This window comes from Centropristis striata, chromosome 7, assembly GCF_030273125.1.
Source record: "Centropristis striata isolate RG_2023a ecotype Rhode Island chromosome 7, C.striata_1.0, whole genome shotgun sequence".
Classification (NCBI taxonomy): Eukaryota; Metazoa; Chordata; class Actinopteri; order Perciformes; family Serranidae; genus Centropristis; species Centropristis striata.
This window is the reverse complement of record NC_081523.1, coordinates 16,903,222-16,930,184: the sequence shown is the minus strand read 5'-3', so window position 1 is coordinate 16,930,184 and position 26,963 is coordinate 16,903,222. Positions and strand designations below refer to the sequence as shown.

At 38.6% G+C, this 26,963-nt stretch overlaps 1 protein-coding gene across 1 annotated transcript; it reads left to right on the top strand.

Moving 5' to 3' along the window:
* Nucleotides 1–958: 958 nt before the first annotated feature.
* trpm6 (transient receptor potential cation channel, subfamily M, member 6) lies at nucleotides 959–26,963 on the top strand. Its single transcript, XM_059336646.1, has 40 exons — nucleotides 959–1,301; nucleotides 3,542–3,621; nucleotides 3,849–3,887; nucleotides 4,569–4,758; nucleotides 5,042–5,255; nucleotides 7,062–7,186; nucleotides 7,321–7,492; nucleotides 7,588–7,762; nucleotides 8,737–8,860; nucleotides 8,947–9,019; nucleotides 9,305–9,405; nucleotides 10,367–10,501; nucleotides 11,287–11,340; nucleotides 12,048–12,182; nucleotides 12,789–12,914; nucleotides 13,474–13,745; nucleotides 13,935–14,163; nucleotides 15,022–15,174; nucleotides 15,429–15,584; nucleotides 16,045–16,173; nucleotides 16,398–16,649; nucleotides 17,339–17,513; nucleotides 17,725–17,839; nucleotides 17,941–18,137; nucleotides 18,218–18,350; nucleotides 19,491–19,920; nucleotides 20,012–20,633; nucleotides 20,753–20,850; nucleotides 21,413–21,515; nucleotides 21,764–21,810; nucleotides 21,938–22,002; nucleotides 22,656–22,681; nucleotides 22,825–22,875; nucleotides 23,022–23,087; nucleotides 23,187–23,485; nucleotides 23,608–23,690; nucleotides 24,291–24,496; nucleotides 24,579–24,630; nucleotides 24,757–24,869; nucleotides 26,207–26,963. The coding sequence occupies exons 1-40, from the start codon at nucleotides 1,299–1,301 to the stop codon at nucleotides 26,296–26,298; spliced, it is 5,910 nt and encodes a 1,969-aa protein (XP_059192629.1). The 5' UTR covers nucleotides 959–1,298; the 3' UTR covers nucleotides 26,299–26,963.

Sequence of the window (26,963 nt, the reverse complement as noted above, 5' to 3'; positions counted from 1 at the left end):
AGAATGGCCCAACTGAGATAATTTGATATATTCCAAATATATTATTGATGTAAGTAGCATTTCAATTAGGTAGGGCTAATTTAATTCACTTAATATACTGTTAGCAGGTTTAATTTTTTTTTTTTTAAATCAGTTTGTAGTGTTTTTTGTTATGTCAAATCTCAACCTAAAAAATAACTTAAGCTGTCAGCTAAATGTAGTAGAGTAAAAAGTACAATATCGTCTTCCTGTTAAAAATAATTGCCTAACTAATTTTTTCAAGTTTTGCAGGAAACACAAAAAACTTCACCAAAAGTGTAACATATGACATTTATTGAATATTTCCCTCAAAAAGGATGTAACAAAGGATGGCTATTGCCACAGTAATAACACTGTAAATTATGTAGCTTAAGAGAAATAAATGATTTAGGCAATTTTTTTTGAACATGCCTTTGTGACTTAAGCAAGATATGGTAACGCTTTATTTTGAAGGTGTCTACATAAGAGTCATGCAAGCCTGTCAGAAACATGACATGACAAGTATCATGAGCATTAATGTTACTTCAAAGTGTCATTAATGTTCATGACACATCCCATGTCATGTTTATGACACGCTCATGTCACTCTTATGTAGACACCTTCAAAAAAAGCGTTACCATATCTTGCTTAAGTCACAAAGGCATGTTGAAAAAATTGCCTAAGTCACATTTTATTTCGACTTGGGCATACTAAATCCGCATAAGTCATACCCTTGACATAGGCCATTATCTTAAAGGGGTAAAATCACATGATCTGATCAACTGGGGATGTAGGTGATTTTACCATAGGTGGCATGAGGAGATGATCTAGGCAAAAAAAAACAATTTTGACTAAAAATGGCGTAGTCGATTATTTTAACAGTGTGACGATATTTGCCTCAAATGTGGTGGAGTGAAAGTATAAAGTTGCATAAAATGAAAATACTCATGTAAAGTACAAGTACCTCATAAAAAGACATATCATTCACATATTAATTTCCATCATCCCTCTTGCCTACTTTCTCTACTCTTCCCTGTCTGTAGACCAAGACCTGGGTGGGGGACTCATTAGTCCCTCCAGCATTTGTTGACAGCTCAGGAGGTGAAAGAATCCTGAGTGTGTTTGAAGGAGGAGGTCATGAACTCCTCCAGGCCTCTGTAGAAAGGCTCTGCCTGCCCTTTGGACCCGCGGCTGATATAAGGGCAGTCAGTCCTTGTCAGGAGGATCATAAATCAAGTGGTGGGATTTTCACTCAAAGTTTAGTCTCGCATGGTGCACGTTTGTAACTGGAGTGTACAATCATGGTAAGTTATGCCCTTTATACAGTCTATGGTTATGCCCTTTAATGCTTGTATCTACTGAAGAAGCCAGCGAGTGTGTACAGAAAGCTCTCCTATTTATGGCAGCTGTAAAACTATTTATTAAACGCAACTTATTAGCTTGTTATTAGCAAATAGCTAATGTTAGCAGAGTTTACATTTGATTCAATTCTAGATAAATTAACACGTAATTGTTAATGTCAAGTGACGTTATGTTAGGAAAAACAATTTTCTTTGCTTTATATTTCATTTTCGTCTTCAGAATACACTTTAGATAAATGTTTTATTATTATTTTACAGTGTAACTTACTGTTTATATTTAACGCTATATAACTAGATTTTTTATTGCAGATAATTATTTATGGTACTTTCTGGCTTATGTTTGCATTAATAACGATATATAGCTATTAAGTTATAGTTACTGCAGCATTTCAGAGCAATATATTGTGTTTTAGGTATTCAACTCTACATTACTTTAGATTGAACTAGTGCATGATATTTTTGATTAATCATCAAAAACAACAACTGTGAAGCTGACAAGTTAGTTTAGAGAGGTTACATTATGCTTTATCAAGGAACTAATGATGGAAATTGAGATATATGGGTCATGCACAATACAATAATGCTGGGCAATATGAAAAAAAAAAAATCAATTATCACGATATTTTTCACCAAGTTATGCTACCTATATATCAGTATTGTAACAAAATTATAAGGTTGACTATTGGTGCTATATTTTTGAAAAATAATCAAAAGTAATATGGATATATGACTAAGTGGATAAAGGCAGAAAAATAATACAACAGCAAGGACAGTCTGGTAAGTTCACAAATGATATGAAATGATGATATCTTTAGTCTGATATCACAATATCAATATAATATTGATATAATGCTCAACCCTGTACAATGCAATACTTTGTGTAAATATGTCTCAAGGGTGCTAATTAGGGATGTGTCTTGCAGAACTGCCTCATGGTTGCCCACCTCTTTATAATAATAATATTATAATATTAATTTAACATCAACTACATGACCATACATCTGCATAAATAACTATATGAATTTATGTATACATTACCACATAGAGCACAGAAGTAGTGCTTTTTTTTGTTATTTCTGTACCAACTCTAAAAGCAGCAGCACATGGTAAAAAACTCTATCGGTATTGCAACGATATTTCATGGTTGACTGTTGGAGCTTTCACAAAATATTAACACCATTACCAAGTAAAGTGGATATAATGAGATGGATAAATGAAAGTAATACAACAGCTAAAACTGTGCTTGAAGTTTACAAAATTACGTCACTTACAGCCTTTAAAATCAGGAAAAAACAACTCTCATGCCATATCACGATATCCAAAATCTAAGACGATACAATCAATATAATATTGATACATTTCCCAGCCTTGCTGCAATACTTTGTTTAAATAATTGTCAAGAATGCTAATAAGGGATGTCTCATGCAGAACTGCCTCATGCTTGCCTACCTCTTTAATTATGGAATAATATTAATTTAACACCCACTAGATGGCCATACATGTGCATAAATAACTATATGAATAAATGTTTAAATTCCCATATAGAGCACAGGATCCTTAAAGTAATTCTTTATGTTATGTTAGTTTTGTAGCGGCTCCAAATGCAGCAGTGCATGTTAAACAATAGAGGTATGTTGTCTATAAAGATATATATTTATTGTAAAAATACTGTGAGCTACTTTCTGTTTAGTGTTTACACAGTCCGACCCAGGGAGGCAGCACACCAGCCCCCAACCCTGTGCACTAATCTCAGGAAGGGGATGTGTGTATGTTTCCTACCAACAATTTGCTACTCAGTTAGGCCATTGTTAAATTTGTCAAGGAAACGGACTACAAGAGCAGGACAGACCTTGAAAGACGAGGCGGAACATGAGCAAAAGACCGCTGTGAAACTGAATGAGATGCTGACTGTTATAGCTCACATCCCGCCAGTGTTTTTTAAGAGTGCAGTTCAGGTTTCTATGACGGGGAGGGACCTACACTTAGCTCCCTGTGGGCTCAGCATGTAGGCTGCTGCCGGCACTGCAATGAGCTTCACTGAGAAGGTCAGTGATTACATTTTCGTCAGGAATAGTTTTGTTTTCTTGCCGGGGGATGAGTTTGACAATGCAGCTGAGAAGATTGTGCTTGGCTGCTCCAGGATCCTGTGTACTGAAAGTTAATATTTTCTCTTCTCACTCCAGTCACGGAAGTCTTGGATTGAGGAAACCTTTTTCAAGAGAGAGTGTGTGAAGTTTATCCCTTCATCTCGGGACCTACATAGGTAAACTGGAATACGATCGCATTGAAGTGCTTCCAAAAAGTGTTTTTAAGTACATGTTTTTTATGATTCCCAGAAGAAGTACAGGATTATTTGTTCAGTTGGTGATATTATCAGCAGTGGTTGGAAACATTTTTCTAAGAGCAAAACTATTTGGCACTCAGCCCTTCCTTCCAGGAATAGAGACCATGCAGATTCTTTGATAATGTGTTATTTCCTGTTTCTTACAGATGCAATCCAGTATGTCAAGTATGCCAAAACTTGATCAGGTATTCTGAATTGAAAGATTATATATGTCTCCTTACACCATTCTCAAATCCGCTCCACCCCCCACCCACTCCACACCCCTTATTCCAGTGACGCTCTTGTTTTATTTCCATGTGGGTTGTTGTGTTACCTCAACTGGAGGTTAGTGGTAGTTGGTTGATTTATGAATGAGTAAGAGATGTGTGTGAATTTTCTGTGCTGTAAAATTAATAAACACAACCTTACAACATAGAGATGTAGACCCAAGGAAAAGGGAAGTAAAGAGAAAGAGAGGGAGACAGGAAAGGGGGAGGAATTGCCCCAGCCAGAGTTAAATAGGCCAGCTGGACGCCTGTCAGGTGTTTATTTTACTGAACAAGCCTAACTTGATTCTGGAGCATTTTTAAATAGAGGTTGCACAATTTATCGAAATTTGATCAGTATCCCAATGTGGAATTGTGCAAAATATGTGCCAAATTATCATGAATCATATCACAATTGTAATATCAGTCAAAATAATTACAATTAAATATATTTCCCAAGCACGCAGCCCTAAGTTACAAGCAAATACTTATTTGTGATAGCTTAAAAGTGTGACAAAATATAAGTGAATAATGTGTAGACACAAAAATAGATGTCAGACTGAATTTCTGCCCCCTCCACTCCACCTGCTATGCTCATTTACATGATCTTTCTCTGGCCAGATGTTGTTGTGGCCGCCTGATGGGGGAGCACTCTTGGCAAGAGTCCCTTCCCCCCATATCTCTGTATCCTGGTCCTGGACAGGACCTGGAAGAGGACTGGTCCATAGAGCTCCACACCAAAGCCAGTCCCACCAATGCCTATGGGACCGTAGACTTCCAGGACACTGCCACACGTGTCTGCCGGGCAAAGGTCTGTGAGTCTACTGACTGTACAATATGTTACAAAGAAGATATTGATTGTTTTCTTAGTTATCAAACTAAACTTTGATAACTCGACTACCATTTTCTACAGATTAAGCCAAAAATGAATGTGAATACTTGTTCAGGAGTAAGACAGGGATTTGGGCTTTTGATTGTGGTATAAACAAGTTTTAAGAGATTTAAGATAGTATCTACCTCACAATACAGTCACCTTGGCAGTACCTGAGAAGAGCACAAGCAGCCTCCCTAAAAGTCATGTCTTTCCTGTCCAGTATGTTCGTGTGGCTGTGGACTCAAAAGCAGAGTTGCTGTTCCAGCTGATGCTGAGGGAGTGGCAGATGGAGAGACCCAAGCTGCTGCTGACTGTCCAGGGCGGCTCAGAAAACTTCACCCTGCCCCTTAAAGTGAAGCAGGCCTTCAGTAAAGGGCTGATCACTGCTGCTGTCAGCACCGGGGCATGGATACTCACTGATGGCATTAATACAGGCAGGTGTTATGTGACATATATATATATGTGTGTGTGTGTGTGTGTGTGTGTGTGTGTGTGTGTATTCAGACCTGGGAATGTCGGTCAGTATTTATTACTCTTGAACAACACTGTATCTTGGCTATTTTCTTCAGTGGTGAAATGTAATTAAGTACATTTATTCGAAAACTGTACTTAAGTAGAAATTTTAGGTAGTTTTAAAGTAATAATAATAACACATTTTATTTGTAATGCAGTTTACATCACAGGAAATCTCAAAGTGCTACAGGTTAAAAGCATAACAGTCTAATTATAAAAACAATACAAAAGGAAAAAAACAGCTAAAAACAGAAAACATACATACATAATCTAAAAACCATCTAGATGGGAGGAACCAAAGGTTTTGCTAAAAAGGAACGTTTTTAGTCCTTTTTTAAAAGTGTCTATGGACTGTGGTGCCCTCAGGGTGTCAGGAAGGGCGTTCCACAGTACGTTCCACAGTACGTTCCACAGTACGTTCCACAGTACGTTCCACAGTACGTTCCACAGTGGAAACGTACTTTATTTTTCTACTCCACCACAGGGGTTTTTTCTTCACTACATTTATCTGACAGCTTTAATCAGTTGCTAAAGTAATTAGTTACATGTTACAAAATAAGATCTTTGTACAAAAAATCAGTAAGCCCATTGAAAGAAAATTAATTAGCAGCTATTTTAAATAAACATTCTCATTTTTTAAAATTCTTTTGAGTTTTTCAGGCGATTTTTAATTTTCTGCATTGAATGTGTTGGAGCTATTTAGTTCTTGTTAGTATTTAGTTGTCTGTTTAGTTTATTATTAACAATGAGTATTGTTTGATTATTTTAGACGTTTGTTTATTTTGATAATATTTTGTTTTGCTAGTTAATTGTTTAGTTTAATCATCATTATTGTTTAGCATATTTAGTTTACATATTATATTTTGTGTTTTATGGAATTTGGGTTGGCACCGTGGGCACCTGATGTTATATAGGTAGGTAGGTAGGCAGAGGGCCGTCATGCACCTGGGTGGGCCTATGGTTTTTTACCAGCGCGAAGATAGGCAGCAGGAGCCAGGTTTCTTTGTTCTTTTGTTTGCTTGCTCGCAATGGACAAAATAAACCTTTGGAACTAACAATTATGCATGGACATCACCTTCTTTGCCTGCGTACACCACACGCTCATGGTGCATCAGTGGCATTTTGATTAAGTTTGTTTAAGTTTAATTTTGTTATTTATTCGGACAAAATTGCCACTACAGAATGTTTTTAATTTTTTTTTTATGAACATTTGCTTGATTATACCTACTTACTCTTACTTAGTAAGCAACACTTTCTATGCAGGACTTTTACTTGTAACAGAGTATTTTTATTGGCCACTATTAGTACTTTTACCTAATTTACTTCAACAACTGATTGTCTAGTATGCAATCATATTACTGGGATTGCAGTTTGATGATACAATACTATTTAATCTGTGTTGGTTCTGGTTTGAAACAGCTAAAGAACCCTGTGATGCCTGTACGATCTTCACTAACCAGAAGATTAAATTTTGTACTGCAGGGAAATTTCGGTATGCCATGGTGTTGTAAATGTACTTTTCTTGGCCTGTGTGAGCTTGAGTGGGTGTGTCCATTTGCAAGGATTTCAGTCCATTCACTCTTAGTGTCCCTGTGTCTATTCTGTGGGACGTAGCAGCATTCTATGTCCATTAGTTTGCAGTTGCATAAAAAGGATACTTTAGTACTATTTATACAGTTGAATTGTATATGTGCTGTGCATTCAGCTGCTCTTTGCACACTCTTCAGGTGTGTCTAAGTATGTGGGCGAGGCAGTGAAAACATTTGGGAGCCACAACCTGAGAAAGAGAAACACAGTCGGCATCACGCCATGGGGAGACATTGAAAACAACACGGACCTTATTGGCAGAGATGTGCGTACTAAAATCTTATGTATTGTTGAATTAGTTAGACACTGAATACAATAAATATTTCTAACATATCCTGCTGCGATGTTTGACAAAGACTGACTCCTGGTTTGCCCTTGATGTGACTTTCCCTGGTTCAGGTTTTCAGGCCCTACCAGCCGCTGGGGAATCCTTTGAGCAAGAGGGCCTGTCTTAACGGTTTCCACTCCCACTTTCTCTTGGTGGATGATGGAACGCTGGGAAAACATGGCTGCCAACAAGGCCTCAGGAGGAAACTTGAGAAACACATCCAGCTACATAAGATACACCCTCGTGAGTCAGTGTGTGTGTGTTTGAGCAGTACATATAGAAAGAGAGAAAAGCTCCGGGGTTTGATGTTATATCACCATCTCTTCCCTTCTTTGTAGGACTGAACCAAGGAGTGCCTGTTGTGTGTGTGGTGGTGGAGGGAGGCCCTGCCATTGTGTCCACAGTGTTGGACTATGTTAGCAATGTGCCCCCCGTGCCAGTGTTTGTGTTCGAGGGGTCGGGCCGGGCTGCTGACCTCCTCGCCTTTTTACATAAGCAGACTGCTGCTGACAGGTATGTACGCCTGCCTTACTGAATCTAAAGGAAGGCTAATCAGACATCTGTAGGTTCTTCACATCCACTGTATATAATATATATGTTTGAGTAGCTTCCCTCTGGCCCTTGACTCAGGGCCCTGATGACGAGCCGGAACACATATAAGAGGGCTTTTATTCTCCGTGACATAGTTACTGAACTCCAAATGATGAATACCTCAGTATTTAAATGTGTTCACCTGCTGCTGCTGGGTCCTTCCCATTTGCACAATTTTTGTTGCTGTATGTTTTTATTGGTGTATAGTGTATTGCTAGTGTATTTATTTATTACTTATGTGTATTCATGTATATTCATAGATCGTTATGTTTGTATCTTATATATTGGAGAAGCCAAAGACAAATTTCCACCATGGTGGACAATAAAGTCTAATCTATCTAATATATCTATCTAAAGTAGATCTATAGCATATGGTTATGTTATTATGCCCCATTTAGCAACACTTTAAAGATACAATGTGTAATACCTGCACACATGCTTCAAAATCATAGGGGGCAGCTTTTCACCTCCTCCCACCCAGACTTTGTACAGATAGACATGCATAATAGCCCTTTTCAATGTGGTAATATGGTGAGCCAATCTACTATTGAGTCCTTACACTCTAAATATACAGTCAACAGCTATAGAGACAAAGGTTAACTGCTATTTATCTAACAGCAGAGCAAGAATACGCAAAATTGGACCAAACTGCTAAACTTTTGGAGCGGATCAAAAATAACACAGCTATCGTATATTCTCCATATGTAGCATCAGCCTGCAGTTTATGTTTATGTTATATAGCTTGCTTAGCTCAGTTTTAGCAAGACCATAGTAGCAAGAAAACAACTATTTTTGAACTATGTATTGACGCCATTTGTGCGTTTTTTCCGTATGGTTATGTTGCCATTAGTTGCAATTTTCTTAAGCATAACTTACATTTTCTCTGCAATTTTTAGGCAGTTGGATGCTGACATTAAAGAGGACTTCCTTGTCAGGATTGGAGATGTGTTTGGAGTAGAGATAGCAGAAGCCGCTGAGCTCTACGGCCTCCTCCTGCAGTGTATGGATCACAGACAGTCTGTGAGTTAAACACCATTGGGGAATGTGTATGTTGTGACTCAACGCATGGACTACTCACACTACTTCAATATGCTTTTGAACAACAGATAACCATCTTTGACTCCGAGTCAGAGGACCAAACGGCGCCTGATGCAGCCATTTTGACAACTAGTCTCAAGGGTACTGATATATATTTCTCCTCTTGGTTGTGACAATAAACATTGTTTGACTGCAGATATTTTGACATTTCATAGCAGGAAAACCACCAGTGTAATTTATGATATTAACAAACACTGCACTTGATATTAACAAACACTACACTTGTTATAACAACAGTCATAAGTTTTAAATCTGGACTTTCCTGCTATGACAAGTCAAAATTTCAGTTCTGAGAAAGGTTTATTATATTCATGAATGCTGTGATATAGGTTCTGTTGACTTTTTTTTGTTCTGTTTGATGAAAAGGTACTAAGGCCAGTCCTGCAGAGCAGCTGAGTATGGCCTTAGCCTGGGACAGGGCTGACATTGCACAGAAAGATGTGCTGTTCTACGGACAGCATTGGCAGGTGAGACCGACTTACGTAAGACACAGTGGCACGGGCCTCTGCAGATGGCATGAGCTATGAGCATGCTCAGAGGTGTTTATGATATTCTATGAACGAGCAAGAAGTAGCAGAAAAGAAGCAGACAGCAGAAGAAAAGGAAAGCTGCCTGGAAACGATAGTACACACTGACATACCACTATAACATTGTATGCAGTTACTGCCACTTACCTTCAAGTCCAAATTACTGTCAGCCTCTCGACGTTTAACAAACTGGACATCCATCCTCATCATCATAGCTCTGACAAAGCGACCTCTCATGTCTTTCCAAGGGTTTAAGGCCATTTGACTCTCCCTGATTTCTCTACATGAAGAAACTAAGTACATTTATTCAAAAACTGTACTTAAGTAGAAATTGTAGTTAGTTTTAAGGTTCTTAATTTTACTACACCATTACAGGGATAGAGGGATTTTTTCCTCACTACATTTATCTGACCGTTTTAGTCAGTTGCTGAGGATTCATTACTTGTTACAAAATAAGAGTTTTGTACCAAAAAACACGAGTTGATAAAATATAAGTACAGCTGAAACAATAGTTAATTAATTAGTAAGGTTAATTAATCAGAAAATTAATTGGCAGCTATTTCAAATAAACATTCTCGTTTTTTAAATTATTTTGAGTTTATCAGGTGTTTTTTATTTTATTTTCTCCATTGAATATTTTTACTTTTAATTTTTTGGTGCATTTTCTTGATTACACCTACTTACTCTTACTTAAGCAACATTTTCTGTGCAGGACTTTTACTTCTAACAGAGTATTTTAATTGCCGCTATCAGTACTTTCACTTAATTTACTTCAACAACTGGTTGTCTAGTATGCACTCACATGGATTTAAGGCCATTTGACTCTCCCTGTTTTCTCTACACAAAGAATCGTTCAATCCATATTTGTTGTCGAATCATAATAATTGTTTGCTGTATGCAGGTGGGTTCCTTGGAGCAGGCGATGCTGGATGCTCTGGTGATGGACCGGGTCAGTTTTGTCAAACTGCTGATTGACAACGGTATGACCATGAGCCGCTTTCTCACTATTGATCGCCTCGAGGAGCTCTATAACACGGTAAATATAATATATATTCAAGTATCTATCTATCTATCTATCTATCTATCTATCTATCTATCTATCTATCTATCTATCTATCTATCTATCTATCTATCTATCTATCTATCTATCTATCTATCTATCTATCTATCTATCTATCTATCTATCTATCTATCTATCTATCTATTCTAGTAACTATTAATGTTTGTGACTGTGTGTAAAAATTGACATAAAAACATAAACATATTATGAAAATATAGATATTTTAAGTGCACTGCACTTTTGTTTGTCTTGCTGTTCTATTTACTTGTTTGTTTCCCCCTTGGCTCACACTTTGCTTTACAAACAAGAGAAATTCAGTTCTTTTGTTTGCGACTCTTGAAGCAAAAAATTTCTAAACTGTGGCTTTGATTGAAATCACAATAATGCTCTCTAAGTGTTTTGCACCAATAATCTCTGTGTTTCCTGGTCAACTGCATTCAGGGTATTTCCCCAGTAGTTGTTGTTTTTGGATGCCTTTTAGATCACAAGATTCTTTGTCATCAGTACACACACACTTGGCTCTCTCCATACTGCCTTTATCTGTTGTGTATTAAAGCCTGTTTATTTATTCATAACTCTGGGATAATAAGTCCCCCTAAGAAACGAGCTAAGGATCCCCGGGCTTCTACTGTGTATGCAAAATACGACTGTGTTAAAAAGTAACCAGTAGATCCTTTTTATTTGGCTCTGATTTGATAGTTATTATCTCTTTACTTGTCTATACTCTCTGAATAATAATAAGAATAAGTTTCTCTCCACAGCCACATGGGCAAACAGACCGTTTCCTGCACCACCTTGTTGAAGATGCAAAACAGGTCAGTTATGAGAATGAGAACTCCTATAATTATATAAATAATACACAGTGCTTAACAAATGAATTAGACCATCGGTTTAAGCTACAGCTGTCCTAAATGAACAGCATTAGCAATTACCAAAATAATTTTTATGTTTCTGTAATGGTTAATACACCATTATGTAGAAGCTCTTTGACCGAAATTATATTTTTAATGCTGAAATATAATTATTATTCTTATCCATGAATTTTCAAATGTACTGTTTTACAAAAAGAGCATTATTATTTCTTGATTAAAATGTCAAATTATAGTTATTTACTTGCATTCCTGAACAGAAAAATGAGTTTTAGTGGTTGAATGTTATGCTTGATTATTTTTTTGCCAATGAGCGGCTCAAATTTGGATAGAAAAAGGTGAATTCAGTTTATTTGCCAAATATCTAACAGTAACATTTTAAGTTTTTAAACAAGCTTTTGAAAGATTTCTAAAATATTTGTTTGGTCGTTTTTATGACAGGTGGTCTAATACATTTGTTAAGGTGTATACTGTATATAATATAAATTATATAAATACACTACAGACAACATTATTGGCTGTTAAACCGTATTTGAATGGAGCTACATTTGTCTACACTATAGATTTATTTACTTATAATTACTTAATATATGCATAATTACTGTATTTGTGTGTGTGTGTGTGTGTGTGTGTGTGTGTGTGTGTGTGAGTAGACTTCTCTTCCCATAGGTTACCGTCTCTCTCTCATTGACATGGGTCTGGTGATAGAGTACCTCATAGGAGGAGCGTACCGCAGCACCTACACACGGAAACACTTCAGAGCTGCCTACAGCCGCCTGCAGGACAAAGTGAGCACTGATAGTTAGAAATTATTTCCTTTTCTCTTTTGTTTATTGATTGTAACTAGTGCATTGCCCGTAGGAAGTATATATTCATACATTGCATGCCACACTACAACGTCTGCAATTATTATGTCTGCGTTATTGGAAAATCGAACCTTTTAGTGCACTTTAAAACTCCTAAAGGTAGGCTAAATAGACTTACAGATGAGATGAGTCAGGTGTGGAAATCCAGAGTGAATTGTGTTACTGACTAGGTGTAGGCCTATCACACAATGGGGCGGAGCTCCCCTAAAAGGCGTCCAATCTGAAAAAGTGCAATGCTGAAACACGTCCTACTTAAATAATGATATTTTGAAAAATTAATTGAAAAATCTTCAAAATCAAGGATGCACACCTTCGTGCCATGCGCAAGCCACATACGAAATCTTTGGTCAGTCTGACTAACGGTCAGCGAGATATGCCCTAGACACACACACACACACACACACACACTCACACACACACACACACACACACACACACACGCAGACGTTTCTTGCTTTTATAGATAAATTATGCCCAAGCTTTCTTTCAAATAATGCTGTCTCCTCATTGTTGTTTCGGTGTCTATAGGAGGGTCGAAGGGACAGTTCCACCTCCTTGTCTAAACAGAGACGGGGATTAATACTAACTTCTACAAGGGGGAGGAGTCTCCAGGACCAGCATTTCTTCAGAACTGCTCAGCCCTACAAACCCAAGGTTGGTGGAAATCTTCTTCTGTATGAGTTGCATACAAAAAGTTTCCTTCAGTCAAGCATAGCAGTTTCAGGGTCATATTCTTTTTCATATTTTACTTACTGTGCTTTCATTTTTTTAGGGCAATATATAAATTCTTCACCCCTACCAAAATAACACAATCATGGCTAGAAATGGAGAGAACTCCAAAATGTCTTTTGTGCAGTAAAACATAGTTTTAAAAAGAAAAACACTTGACGACAAGGCCAACCTCTAAAGACCATCAGAGATAAATTGTGTAATTTTGGTGAGTAAAAAGAAAAAAAAAAAAAAAAAGAAAACTCTCAAAAGAAGAAAACTTTCAAACCTGCTGTTGGGTTGGGGGATTACAGGGTTAAATAGCTTTGTGTACGCATTTTATCTCTCCATTTTAAACTGCAATATATATGACTGTTTTGGGAAACATTGGTTGTTGTTTTTTTACCCTCCTGCCATTCCTTCTTCACTTCTTAACTTCTCCTCCTCTCCTTCTTTATCTCCAATCCCTTGTTTTTTTCGTGGACTCTCTAACTCTTCAAATTAGGAGCAAGATGCGTCACCTGGGACCAGTCAAGTGATCACGACGAGCTCTGGCCTTGGCGCTGCTCCGCTGCTGGTTCCCTTCAACTTCAACGACCTCTTCGTGTGGGCTGTGCTTCAACAGCGTCAGCAGATGGCGCTGTTCCTGTGGCAGCACGGCGAGGAGGCGCTGGCACGTGCTACAGTGGCCTGTAAGCTTTACCGCTCCATGGCCTTCGAGGCACGGCAGAGCAGTATCGACGACAACATTTCAGAGCGATTCAAGACATATTCTCTGTGAGTGTAAATATGTTACTGTCAGTTGTCAACCTGTGGGGACAATTGCAACTGAATAAAGTGCTCTGTTTTGATTTTTTTGTTGGTATTGTTGGCTTTTGCATGTTTATATATACCATATATATTGATGCAGTTCTTTCTATGAAAACCTGTGTATAGTGATAAGTCATTTGTGACTCTGTGTCTTAGTGAGTTTGGTCAGCTGGCGGTGGACGTGTTAGACGGTGCATTTCGTCAGAATGAGCAGATGGCCATGAAGCTGTTGACTTCAGAGATGGAGGCATGGAGCCACTTCACCTGTCTGCAGATGGCTGTCTCCTCGTGTCATAGACCATTCGTCTCACACTCCTGCACTCAGACCCTCCTCACAGACCTCTGGACAGGTCCGCTCAACATGAGAAAAAACTCCTTTGTGAAGGTAAACATTGAAAGACTTGTCAGCTAAACCAGAGGGAAAAAAATGCATGAATATAATGGGCATAAATGTCATCATTTGATTTAACCCTTATGCCCTCCTCTGGCATTTTTGTACATTTTTCTCTTTTTTTTCATTTTTTTGATCATTTGGCAGTGTTACAGCTTGAGGCATGACTTTTTGTAGGAACTTTTTCAATCCATTGTCATTAAACCTTACATGTCTTTAATACTTCATTGGTTCATTTACTAAACTAAACTGGCAAATAAAGGGTTAAGATTCTGAAAATTATTCAATGTTTGGTAGTTTTGAACAAGTCTGAAGTTGTTTAAGAGATTTATGAAACAAAAATCTGAAAAAAATATTGATGTATGGTGATTTAATAGCAGTTTTAGTGTGCATGGCCTTTTTTGGCAACGAAGGTCACGAGAGGGAGTATCTGGCACTACATAAAAAATACTAATGCAATCAAATCAATTTTGTCGCTAATCTTTGACATATCCAAGGCTCTAATTACCACCAAAACCGCAGCTCCCTACTATTTATTATATGGAAAATAATTAATTTTTGGTGTTTTTTGGAAGAAATTATGGAAAACTTCAAACATATAACTGGCATATAAAGGGTTAAGATTCTGAAAATGATTACATGTTTGGTAGTTTTGAACAAGTCTGAAGTTGTTTAAGAGATTTATGGAAAATAAAATCTGATTGTGATTTAATAGCAGTTGTTGTTTGCGTGGCATTTTTTGGCCACAAAGGTCAAAGGAGTAGTAAATTTGAGGAGGACATAAGGGTTAAGCTCTTGTCTCTGGGTAGTTGTACGAGCTTACATGAGACACTTATTATCTCTTTCTTACAGATAATTTTGAGCCTTCTTCTGCCCCCTGCCATCTTGCTACTGGAGTTTAAAAGCAAAGCTGAAATGTGCCATGTACCACAGTCCCATGAGGCAATGCTGTTTGGACTGGAGTCTGTGAAGTCATCACCAGCCCACGAGAGAACAGATCACACGGTAAAGTGCCAGTAGGGCAATTATCCAGGGCTGTTTTCTAACTGGAACCGAAATCCTAATGGCCTTAGTGTCGTACTTCTTCACACTAACTCTACTAAAGACCATCTCACACCTTCAGCTGGTACAAACACAGCTACTTGGCTTTGTCCTTGTCCTGAAATATTTGCTGTTCTTGTTCTAACCTTGTAAAGACACTTTGTAACTTTGTATTGACAAGTGCTGTATAAATATAGCTTATTCCTCTCCTCTCACAGGGCAGTCAGGATGCAGAGCGAGGCCTGTCGTTCCGTGACAAATGTTTGGGTCCCGTGTCAGAAACTGTGTCCTCTATCACCGTGCAGTGTTTGTCCTGGATCACAAAACTCTATGAATTCTACACAGCTCCTGTTGTAAAGTTCTGGTTTCACACAGTAGGTGGTGTACATGTTGTTATACTTGTGAATAAATGTTAAATATTTCTCCTTCTGAAAATACAATGCATGGATGATCTGCGAGTACCTGCAGCATGTGTGGTATTTAATGTACAGTCATGGAAAAAATGAATAGACCACCCTTGTTTTCTTCAATTTCTTGTTCATTTTAATGCAAAATTTGACTTGACTTGACTTGACTTGATCATGATTTTGGTTATTATCAAGAAAACCGTGGAAAATTGCTAGATATGAACTCTTAAATTAAACTCTTATGAGCTATTTTTGTTGTTATCATTATATTTGTCCAAACAAATTTACCTTTAGTTGTACCAGGCATTAAAATGACCAAGAAATTGAAGAAAAAGTGTGGTCTAATAATTTTTCCATGACTGTATATTTTTCTAATCTGTCTTTGTCTGCCTCTGATTTTTTTTTACGGTCCCTGTTTCCACTTTAGATTTCCTACTTGGCCTTTCTGATGTTATTCTCCTACGTTGTTCTGGTGAAGATGGAGGATCAACCCAGTGTTCAGGAGTGGCTGGTCATCGCATACATCTTGTCCACTGCAGTGGAGAAAACAAGAGAGGTGAGAGAACCAGTAGAGAGACATGTTCTCTTCCTTATTTCTCTTCTCTTCTTTGTAATTAAGTAACTGTTTAGGTCCACTGCTGTAAGCAGCTCTGACACTTTCTCTATAGAGGCTTAAAATGTGTCATTTTGAAGACAAAAGTAACAATCTTGTTTTAAGAGAACAATACAGCTTAATACTAATTACAAAAGAATGTCCATAACATATAATACCTTCATTAGGTTCTGATGTCTGAGCCGAGGAAGCTGAGCCAGAAGTTAAAGATTTGGTTCTCAGAGTACTGGAACGTATCAGACTTCATTGCCATCCTCCTCTTCCTGGCTGGATTTGTACTACGTTGGCATGCTCATCCCTACCGGATGGCAGGACGCATCAGTTACTGTCTGGACATCATCTTCTGGTTCGTCAGGGTGATGGATCTGCTGGCTGTCAATCAGCATGCTGGCCCTTACCTCACCATGATCACCAAGATGGTGGGTAGAGAGCAGAGCACGACCGATATGGGATTTTTTAAACCGATACTGATACTGATTTTAAAGGGGGAAAATTAATTGATAACCAATATGGTGGCCGACATATTATTTTTTTTGAGCTGGAATGAAAAAATACCTTTTTTTATGTGGATTGTGCACTAGGTAGACATATAGAGACAGACAATCAGGCTCTCATTCACTCCTACGGGCAATTTAGAGACACCTTAGTGCATGTTTTTGGACTGAGAGAGGAAGCTGGAGTACCCGGTGAGAACCCAAACTGACACAGGGAGAACATGCAAACTCTAGGCAGAAGAGCCGCAGGCCGGAGTCGAACCAGCGACTCTCTTGCTGTGAGGCAAGAGTTCTAACCACTACACCATAAATTTTCAGTCAATTGCTTACTGTTACTATTAAATTACTATTACTATTAAAGAAAAAAAAAAGAAAGAAAAAAATGAATAGCTTACACTATTATTAAGTCACACCAAGCAACATTTTCTGAATTATGTACTGCGTAAAAAGAAGTTTTTATAACAGCACATATCGTACAGCATATATACTGATATCAATATGCCTTTGACAGGCCAATATCAGCCGACTTGAGTGTACACGACTTGTTGGAGTGAAAGAAAGTAGAGATTTTGTTTTTTCATTCACCCCTCTCTCCTCTCTCTCTGTCTGCTCAGACCAGCAACATGTTCTTCATAGTGGTGATGATGGCTATAGTGCTGCTGAGCTTCGGGGTGTCCAGGAAGGCCATCCTGTCGCCAAATGAGGAGCCGTCCTGGAGCCTAGCTCGAGACATAGTCTTCCAGCCATACTGGATGATCTACGGAGAGGTCTACGCAGGAGAGATTGATCGTTAGTGGTTCAACAGAAAGCACTTAATACTTATTAACCAGTGTTGATTTAAGGTCCACGTCTCATGCTTCTGTATGCTGCAGATACAGACACCACACTTCAAAAAGTTTATACATATTAGTCTGTACATTGTTTTTTGAGAAATTAATTCTCGATGATGGTATTGATGGTCATTTGTGTAACGTCTGTGTGTGTTTTCGTGTTTTAACAGCATGTGATGACGGTCATCCGTGTCCTCCTGCTTCTTTCCTCACGGCCTTCCTCCAGGCTGTCTATATGTTCTTCCAGTATATCATCATGGTCAACATCCTCATTGCATTTTTTAAGTAAGTGTTTTTATAAAAATATTTCCAAATTACATTTTTATAGTGCAGGACTTCCAATAAAGAGTACTTTTATTTTAATGAATGGTCTGTTCTTATAACAGCAACATTTACTTCGACATGGCATCAACGTCTAACAAGCTGTGGAAGTACAACCGTTATCGCTACATAATGACCTATCAGGAGAGGCCTTGGCTGCCTCCGCCTGCTATCATCCTCAGTCACATGACCTTAGGCTTGAGAGCCATCTACAAGAGATTTAGTGGAGATGCAGAGCGGGAAGAGAGAGGGACTGGACTTAGTGAGTACTGCAAACATGTTAGGACTGAGGTCACAGCATGTTTCGTGTAATAAAGTCACTGTCTTACCCGTCTTTACCAGAGCTCTACCTGGGCCACGAGGATCGCAAGAAGCTCCACGAGTTTGAGGAGAAATGTGTAGAGGCCTACTTCCATGACAAGAGTGAAGGTTTCCACAGCAGCCAAACGAACAGGATCAGAGCCACAGCTGAGAGGTTGGATTGAAATTCTAATTGATTCCTATAAACCAGGAGTGTAGGATGTGAAATCAATTTGTGTTTTCTGAGAGGATGACCCTCCAGCTCTTGTGTTCCCTCTCAGAATTTCAATTGTGAGCTACTTTACTGGCTTTTTAGATTTATTTTGCTTGCACAGGCTGATGCCAGTGAATATAGAAATACTGGGGGCTGGATATGATGTAGCTTCAAAGAACGTTTTAAAAACTAAAGATATACAGTGTGAGCTATGTAGCCCTGTGCAAGTTGGCAGCGTAGTAAAGTGTTTATTGATTGATTGATTGATTTTATTTGCGTTTTTCATTAAAATACAGCTCAGCCAGGGCAGTGAGTGCTTGTATAGTAAAATAGAGGATGACAAAATAAAGCCCTGAGGCCTATTTCCAAGTGGGGCATCAAACATATATGTCCAATGCCAGAACCAATACATTCTTCCCACTATAACACCCACAATGGCTCATTTTGTCATATTTTGCCCCTCATTCTCATTTTCTCAGGCCTAACATTCTTCCCCATCTACAATAGAAAATTATAGTCAGGAATAAGATTCAATTGGGCAAGTTTTAATTGTTCTTTGATGTCAGCTAGTGTTGACCATGTTTCATGCTGTCCAAAGACAGAGAGGGAGATCAGTCATGTGAATTTAATGTTTGCTGCATTACAACTTATTCGGCAAAGGTGTTTCCATATCTGCATGAACTCTTCACCAAAGGCCAGAAACACCGTCAGGAAGTGTTAAAATTGTATTTGTGCAATTGAGGAAGTTTAATTGAATATTAGTTTCAATTGATTGAGTGATTTATTCTGGACATATAATGTTTATATCTTCTCAAATTGTTATTACTTCTTAACCAATATCTTCCAAACATATCACAATGAAAATTAAACCACAATTAACAGAGGATTGTTTCTAAAAAACAAAATTATTCCAACTTTATGGGTGACTGTGTAATTGAATGGAAACAGGGCTATTTTTGACATGGCATTTTATTATAGTTTGTTATGTTGTCAGCTGTGAGATTATGTATACAGCATGAACAGCAAGCATGTAACATCATAATATAAAGGTGAAATGTTTAAACTGTATGAATGACTTTTTTAAAATCTTTGTTCCACTAGAGCCGAGGAGATGTGCATGATGGTGGGGGAGGTCTCTGAGAAGGTCATCTTCATTCAGGACAGCTTGTCGGAGCTGGACTGTCAGCTGGGTCAGCTCCAGGACCTGTCTGCGCTGGCCGTGGACACCCTCACTCTGCTCTCTGCTTCTGACAGCCTCCACCAGAAGGAGGCACGCCTGGCTCAATGTCGACCCATCACAGCGTCCCGGCACATCCTGCCTCACAGCTGGACCCTCCTGCACAGAAGTGGAGCAGACTGTGATGTACTTAATATGCGGCGAGTGATGCCCAAGTCGTGTAAAAGTACCCCGCCTTCATTGCTGAAGGGCCATACGAGTAAATGGGCATCCCAAGAGTGCAGTGTTGGACCTCGGGGGAGCAGGGGAGGAAGACAAGGACACAGTGAGGAGGACGAGGAAGGAGCAGAGGAGGTACTAACCATTGTGATTCCATAAAAATACCACATAATGAATGACTTCTGCATTTTAAAATACTTTAACACATTTTTTTCCCCGTTCACAGTCTGCTACTTTTGACCATCATGCTTCCTTCTCTCACATTCCTGGTATCGGAGGTCAGGTCGGTGGTTTTAGGGACCAGACACCCTGTGAGTCCTGCCAACCATCCCGCTGTGAGTCTCCTCTTTCTCCCAGAGGCTTGGAGTCACCTTATCATAAACTCTGGACATGTGACCCATACCTGTATCCCAATCAGGAAGAAACTTCCATGGAAGAGAGAGAAGAAGAGGAAGAGGAGGAAAGGGCACATGAACAACTATCTAATATACGGGTGTCCAGAGCCTCCAGCAATGCTTTCCTTCTGTCTGAACCTCGAGACGTCTCAGAGGGTTTGGTGAATCCTGCCTTTTCTCAGGACAATAGCCGACCAAGTTCTCGCTCCAGACCTGCCAGCCACTGGGGACGACCTCTGAAACCGCCCAGGGGGGCGTGTTTGTCAAGAGACCGACCCTACGGCTACTGCAGGTCTCTGTCATCCAGCGTGGAGAATATGACTTTCTCTGGGACACCTTGTAGTCTGATGAGGGGATCATTTCCTTCTCTTAACGAACCTATGAACAAAGAGGGTTTGTCTGATGAGAGGAGTTTTAAGGACGACACATCACTACGGTGCAGCAGGAACAGAGGTAACTTTGTAACTTAAATATGCTAATTCATTTTTACATTATGTCTGCTTTTGTGTACAGAATCTGTTTTTTTGTTATCATGGAGCCGCACCAAATCAACTGTTGTGTTGTTTCTGCAGAGTGGTCCAAATCCTCTGACTTCACTCAGTCCTTGGACAGCAGAGGCAAAAACCAGAACAGGAAGATGGTGAAGATAAAAGAGAGCAGTCCAGATACTGTAAGACGTTCAGAGATTTACTCTATTCATGAGAGTTGAAATTCTCAATGATGACTCAGTAATACACTAATTATTGTTCATTATTTTATTTTATATTATGTGACTTCCAGGGCTCTACTAAATGTCATTTTGTTTTATATTCAACGCTTCTATTGAGATTTTTGAGTGAAGCCTTGGATCTCTGTTGTCATATTTTATGACCTCATCACCCCAAAAAATACTCATTTTAAATATAGTCTTTCATCAGATAAATGTCAGTCTTTTTTAAATAAAGCAATTTTCTTTAATGAATATAACTCTATAGCTATGGTGGTGTTAGGTTGCTGCTATACTACCTGCTAATACAGGTACGTGTTTTTAAGGGCTAAACAGCAACAAATTTGGACTGAAGCAGATGTAACAATCCTAAGCAGCCACCACTGGAATCTAATTATACAAACAGTATAATACTGATTTCAGTGTAGCCTAATCTTTATCTGCAACTGTGTAAGTGAATACACACGCAAAATATCCCCAAAAACCTGACTTTTTCTTCCATCTCTTTATTTTTTGTGTTAAATAGGTAACCACGCAGTCCCATTTGTCTGACGCCTGCTGGAGAAGGTGCCGGAAGTTGAGAGGAGAACCTACATGTTGGTCGGCTTCAACCAGCCTCAGTCAGCTCAGTAAGGACCCACAGTCCTATTTAAATTAAGTACATATTAGTAGCTGGATCATCCCATTAAACCTGAATGGACAGTGGTACCAGAAGGAGAATGTGGGTTTATTAAACAGAAGCCCCTGAATTTATCATGTAATCAACCCAGTATTAACATAAAGAGACACGGACCAGAGACTTCAAATGTGCATTAAATAAGTTACCTACAGTTTAACTTTGAAGATTCCAATATTGAAAATATCAATATTGTTTCAGATTTTGAACCACTGGATTTGTTGCAGAAGCAAGTGTTCTCCTATCAGGTAAATATGTGGCAATATACTGTTGTAACTGTGAAAACATTAGGATTATTGAGAAAAAATGAGATATATTGAGTGTATGGTATAATCTATGTGAGATTGGTTTTATTATCTTTGCATTGTCCTTCAGGATGCGAGGAGTCCCAATCACTCAGCATGGAACAGCTGGGCCAGACCCATGAGCGTCAGGTCTTCGTAAGTCTGCATGTCTTTTAGAATTGGAATCGGCTTTATTGGCCAAGTACAGTCATGGAAAAAATTATTAGACTGTCCTTGTTTTCTCCTTTATTTCTCTTTGCTTTCTCCTTGCTTTCTTGTTCATTTAATGCCTGGTACTACTAAAGGTACATTTGTTTGGACAAATATAATGATAACAACAAAAATAGCTCATAAGAGACTAATTTAAGATAGATAATGATTTTGGTTATTATCAAGAAAACCATGGAAAATGTCTAGATATCAGCTCTTAAATTAAACTCTTAGGAGCTATTTTTTTTTTGCTATCATTATATCTGTCCAAACAAATGTACATTTAGTTGTACCAGGCATTGAAATGAACAAGAAATTGAAGAAAACCACAGTCTAATATTTTTTTCCATGACTGTATGTGTGCAACATACAAGGAATTTTGACTCTGGTTTTACAAGGCTCTCAGGTACTTAGATAGAAAAATGACAAGCAGTTAAACACAGAATAAACTGAGCTACTTAAAGGTTAAGTGCACGAATAATGACACATATATACACATGTAAACTTACATACACATAGCCTGCTATAATAGCCGTGAATTTCAAAACACTTGTTTGTATTAATTACATTGCATATTTTTCTTTATGTCTCTGTTGCAGTTTTCAGAGTGGGATTGCCCCTGAAGGTATTTCTGAATACAGTACAATGTAGAATACAATACACTACAATACAGTGTAGATACATTATGTGTTGATTCAGATAATATATTAATTATTGTTAGATTTACTGTTTTTGTATTTTTATTTCCCTTTGTTTTTCTTTCTGCAGTGAAGAGCTCCTCCTTCCAGTCCACTGAAAATTTGTATCCTCACTATTCAGGTACTAAGATGATACGTAGCATGCAGCAAATTAAGTTTTGATTAATTAGGTTAATTAACATTTTGGTGCAGTAGATTCTTAAGTCTTTTCTGTGTTTTTTTGAGTTATTAAACATGCATTTTAGTGTTGTATTTGTGTGTTAACAGCTATGGAGAGAAACAATCTGATGAGACTGGCTCACACCATTCCCTTCACTCCTGTCTCCATTATGGGTAACTTCTTTGTTTGGTGTCACAGTCACCTCTTTTCTTCTTTATTACTGTCTCTCCTTCCCATTTACTCCAATTACTTTATGTCCTCATTCCCTGCAGGAGGTGAAGAGGTGAGCATCTACTCTCTGGAGGAAGTGCCCTCCAATGCTGACCCTGAATCCAGCACAGTCTCCTCCTGGTCGTCACGTGGCCTGTCTGCGATGCTGCAGCCCCTCTCTAGTGAAGAGGGCTCTCTGGATGGGGGTCTCCGGCGGGGCTGCAGGGTGCTGTGTACCTGGGCAGAGCGGGACGTGCTCAGGCCTGGTCTGGTGTATGTGGTCAAAGCCTTCCGGTCGGAGGTGGTTCGTGCCTGGCAGAGGTACTTCCATGGCAGCACGGCACTGCAGCTTTGTTTAAGAGTAAGTAAAAAGTAAAATGCAGAAAGGCAGAGAAGCACTGATATAGTATCTCATACAACCCCAATAAATAACAATCCAGACTATCCCTTTAAATGATCAACCTCTGTTTGACCTCCCTGAAGGAGATCCAGCAGCAGAGAGCAGCCCAGAAGATGATGCAAGTGTTCAACGAAGTCAAACCTGATGATATGCACCACTCACCAAGGTGTGTGTTTTCTCTTTTATGTGCTTCTTTGTGTGTCTGTGTATGTCTGTAATTATTGGTGAAATGTAACTGAGTACATTTCTTCAAGTACTGTACTAAGGTACAATTTTGAGGTACGTGTACTTTACTTGAGTGTTTTCATTTAATGTAACTTTATACCTCAACTCTATTGTACTTTTTACTCCACTACATTTAGCTGACAGCTTTAGTTACTTTTCTGCCAAATGTTTAATATAAAAACATGATAAACTTAAAGTGATTAGACTTTAAAAAAAATTAAACCTAATTACAGTATATTAAGTAGTTAAAATGAGCCCTACCTTGAGAAAATGAAAAGGCTGCTTGCATAAATGCAGCAATAATAATCCAATATATCAAACAATCTGAGTGGGTCCATTCTGCATAATGAGTACTTTTACTTTTGATACTTTAAGTACATTGTGATGTTGGTACTTTTGTTGTACTTTTACTTCAGTAAGGTTTGAATGCAAGACTTTACATGTAGTATAGTCATTTCACAGTGTAGTACTTTAACTGAAGAAAAGATTTGAATACTTCTTCCACCACTGTCTGTACATAACCTTTAGTTCTTCCTAAAAGGTTTCTTGATGTAGCGCTGGTCCTCTGGCATTCGAACAGCCAGTGGCTGACTATTGAGAGGAACATGTCCGGTGACTTCAGGAAGTACAACAACAACACTGGAGAAGAGATCAGCCCCTGCTGTTCACTGGAAGAAATGCTGCTGGCTTTCTCCCACTGGACATATGAATACTCATGCAGAGAGCTTCTGGTGCTCGATATACAAGGTAGATTCCTTTAATGTGTGCCGACACACATGTGAGTTTCTATCTGTCTTCTTTATTTACTTGTGTGCACTTACCTTGACAGGAGTAGGAGAGGAGCTGACCGATCCAACAGTCATTATGGCTGACGATCAAAGGTGCAGTAACCAGCAATATCTCAAGATTATTAACGACAGACATCTTTCCCTTTTGATTTAACGACTTGAGATGATCTGAAATACATATTGGTTAAACGGATATACCCTTTTCTGCCCCTGTTGCAGTGGTAGCAGGGGTGAGATGCTTTTTGGTCCAGATAACCTTGGAGATGCTGCAATCAGCGGTTTCCTGCAAAAACACTCCTGTGGTGCCTGCTGTCACAGACTGGGCCTGGCAGGTCAGTAATGTTCAGTATTTCTGTGTGTGTGTGTGTGTGTGTGTGTGGGTGTGTGTGTGTGTTTGAAGTCTTCACGGGTCCAAACATTTGTGACCAAACCCAAATGACGTGAAAATGGATTATCTAGAACCAAAGTGGACACAGCTATTATTTGAAAGCTGGCATCTGGACCCATGCAGAACCTATAAGGTGTTTTTTAAACTTTATTTTCAGACTAAACTTTCTCATCCTAATGCTGTAATGTTGCATGTTATAATACACACACACACACACACACACACAGATCCACACATGCACGCACACACACACACGCACACACACACACACACACACACACACACACACACATACACACACAGACCCACATACACACACACACACACACACACACACACACACGCACACTGACTCATACACATACACACACACACAGAAATATAAGTACACACACACACACACACACACACATGCACACTGACACACACATAGATACACACACACACACACACACACACACAGATACGCACACAGATAAACGTACACACACACACACACACACACACAACCCGTGGTTTCAAACCTGTATGGGTTGAGAGAGAGAGAGAGAGAGAGAGATAATATACGCATTGTTAACATAATTATATGTATAAGATTTTTTTTATTTAAATCAATTAGTTTTTTTGGACTCCTTGGATTATACATAGGAAATTTCTTTGTCACTGTTTTTTTTTCTTGCACGTGTGTATATGCATGTATTCGTATGTCACCTCTGTGTCGTCACTCAGGAGGCCGACGCTGGCTCTGAGATAAATCCCCGACAACTTCAAATGAAGACAACACACACCAACAGCCAGCTAATTAAGCCGCGAGTGTTCGTTTATTTCTATAACAACAGTAGTGTTTGAGGCATGGGGGTGGGCCCTGCTTTGTGCGTTGTGCTCCACGGCCTTTGATTACATATTAATCATGTCTTTGTGCTGGCGATGTGCTGCTGAGACATTAGCTTTGATTAGCTATTAATTAACGTCTCTGGGTAGGCACGATACCGGCATCTAGAGGATAACTGCTCGGAAAGAAACTGTGCTCAAAAACAAACAAGCCCGGCAAACAAACACACAAACACAAACACTCAGACACAGTTGTTTTGATATTTCAAAGGTGCGTTGTGTTTCCTCTTCCTCTTCTTGTGTCCTCTCCAAGATTTCTCCAACAAATCAAACCAAATTATTCATGCCGGATGCGTGGACTTTCTCCCAGGCCTGTCAGTATTCTCTTTCTTGTGGTAATGACTGTGTTATCGGAGCGACATGTCGCTAACTGATGTTTCTGTTGTTCAGATTTAAGGACGTATTCGGACAGCTGTGAGAACAGCAGCGAGGCAGAGCCAACAGAGGGGAGAGAACAAGAAGACGATGAAACAAGGATGTAACCTTTGACCCAGCAAGTAGGGAAATTAAGACACATGCACTTTTACCAAGACATGTACCTGAACACACACTCATATGGTTTGTTCATAAAACACTGTGGAAACTTATCAACAGCAGTCTGTGACAGGACACGAGAGATTTAATTGCTGTTATTTGTACAAAGGATGCTAATATATTATTTTAGTATATTAAGTAAATACTGTCAGGAGTGTTGCAGATTATTCTCATGAAAAGGGTTTATCATCATTTAGCTGTATCTCATAAATCATAAGAGGAAATATAGTTGTACTGATTTTTCAAGACTTCACAAAAGTCTAAACTATTATATTTTTGTATACTTTGTCTAGAAATATTTTGATATTGATATAATGATAATTGTGTTATAATTAACATACACTAATACATTATGGATTCATTTAACAAGAATAAAATTGCCCCATGTTTGGTTAAAATAAAAACATTTTAAAAAATCTAACATTGTGTATCTGTGAGACAGAAAAACGAGACAGAAATGCACCCATAAAATTTATTTTATTTTTTTTTCTTCCCACAACAAAATGTCTACAAAAGCGATAAAATATAGAATTTAACAAAAATCACTTCAGACCTTCACATTGTATATACATCTCAAAGGAGGACTCAGTTCGGGCCCTGCATAGCTCTGAAC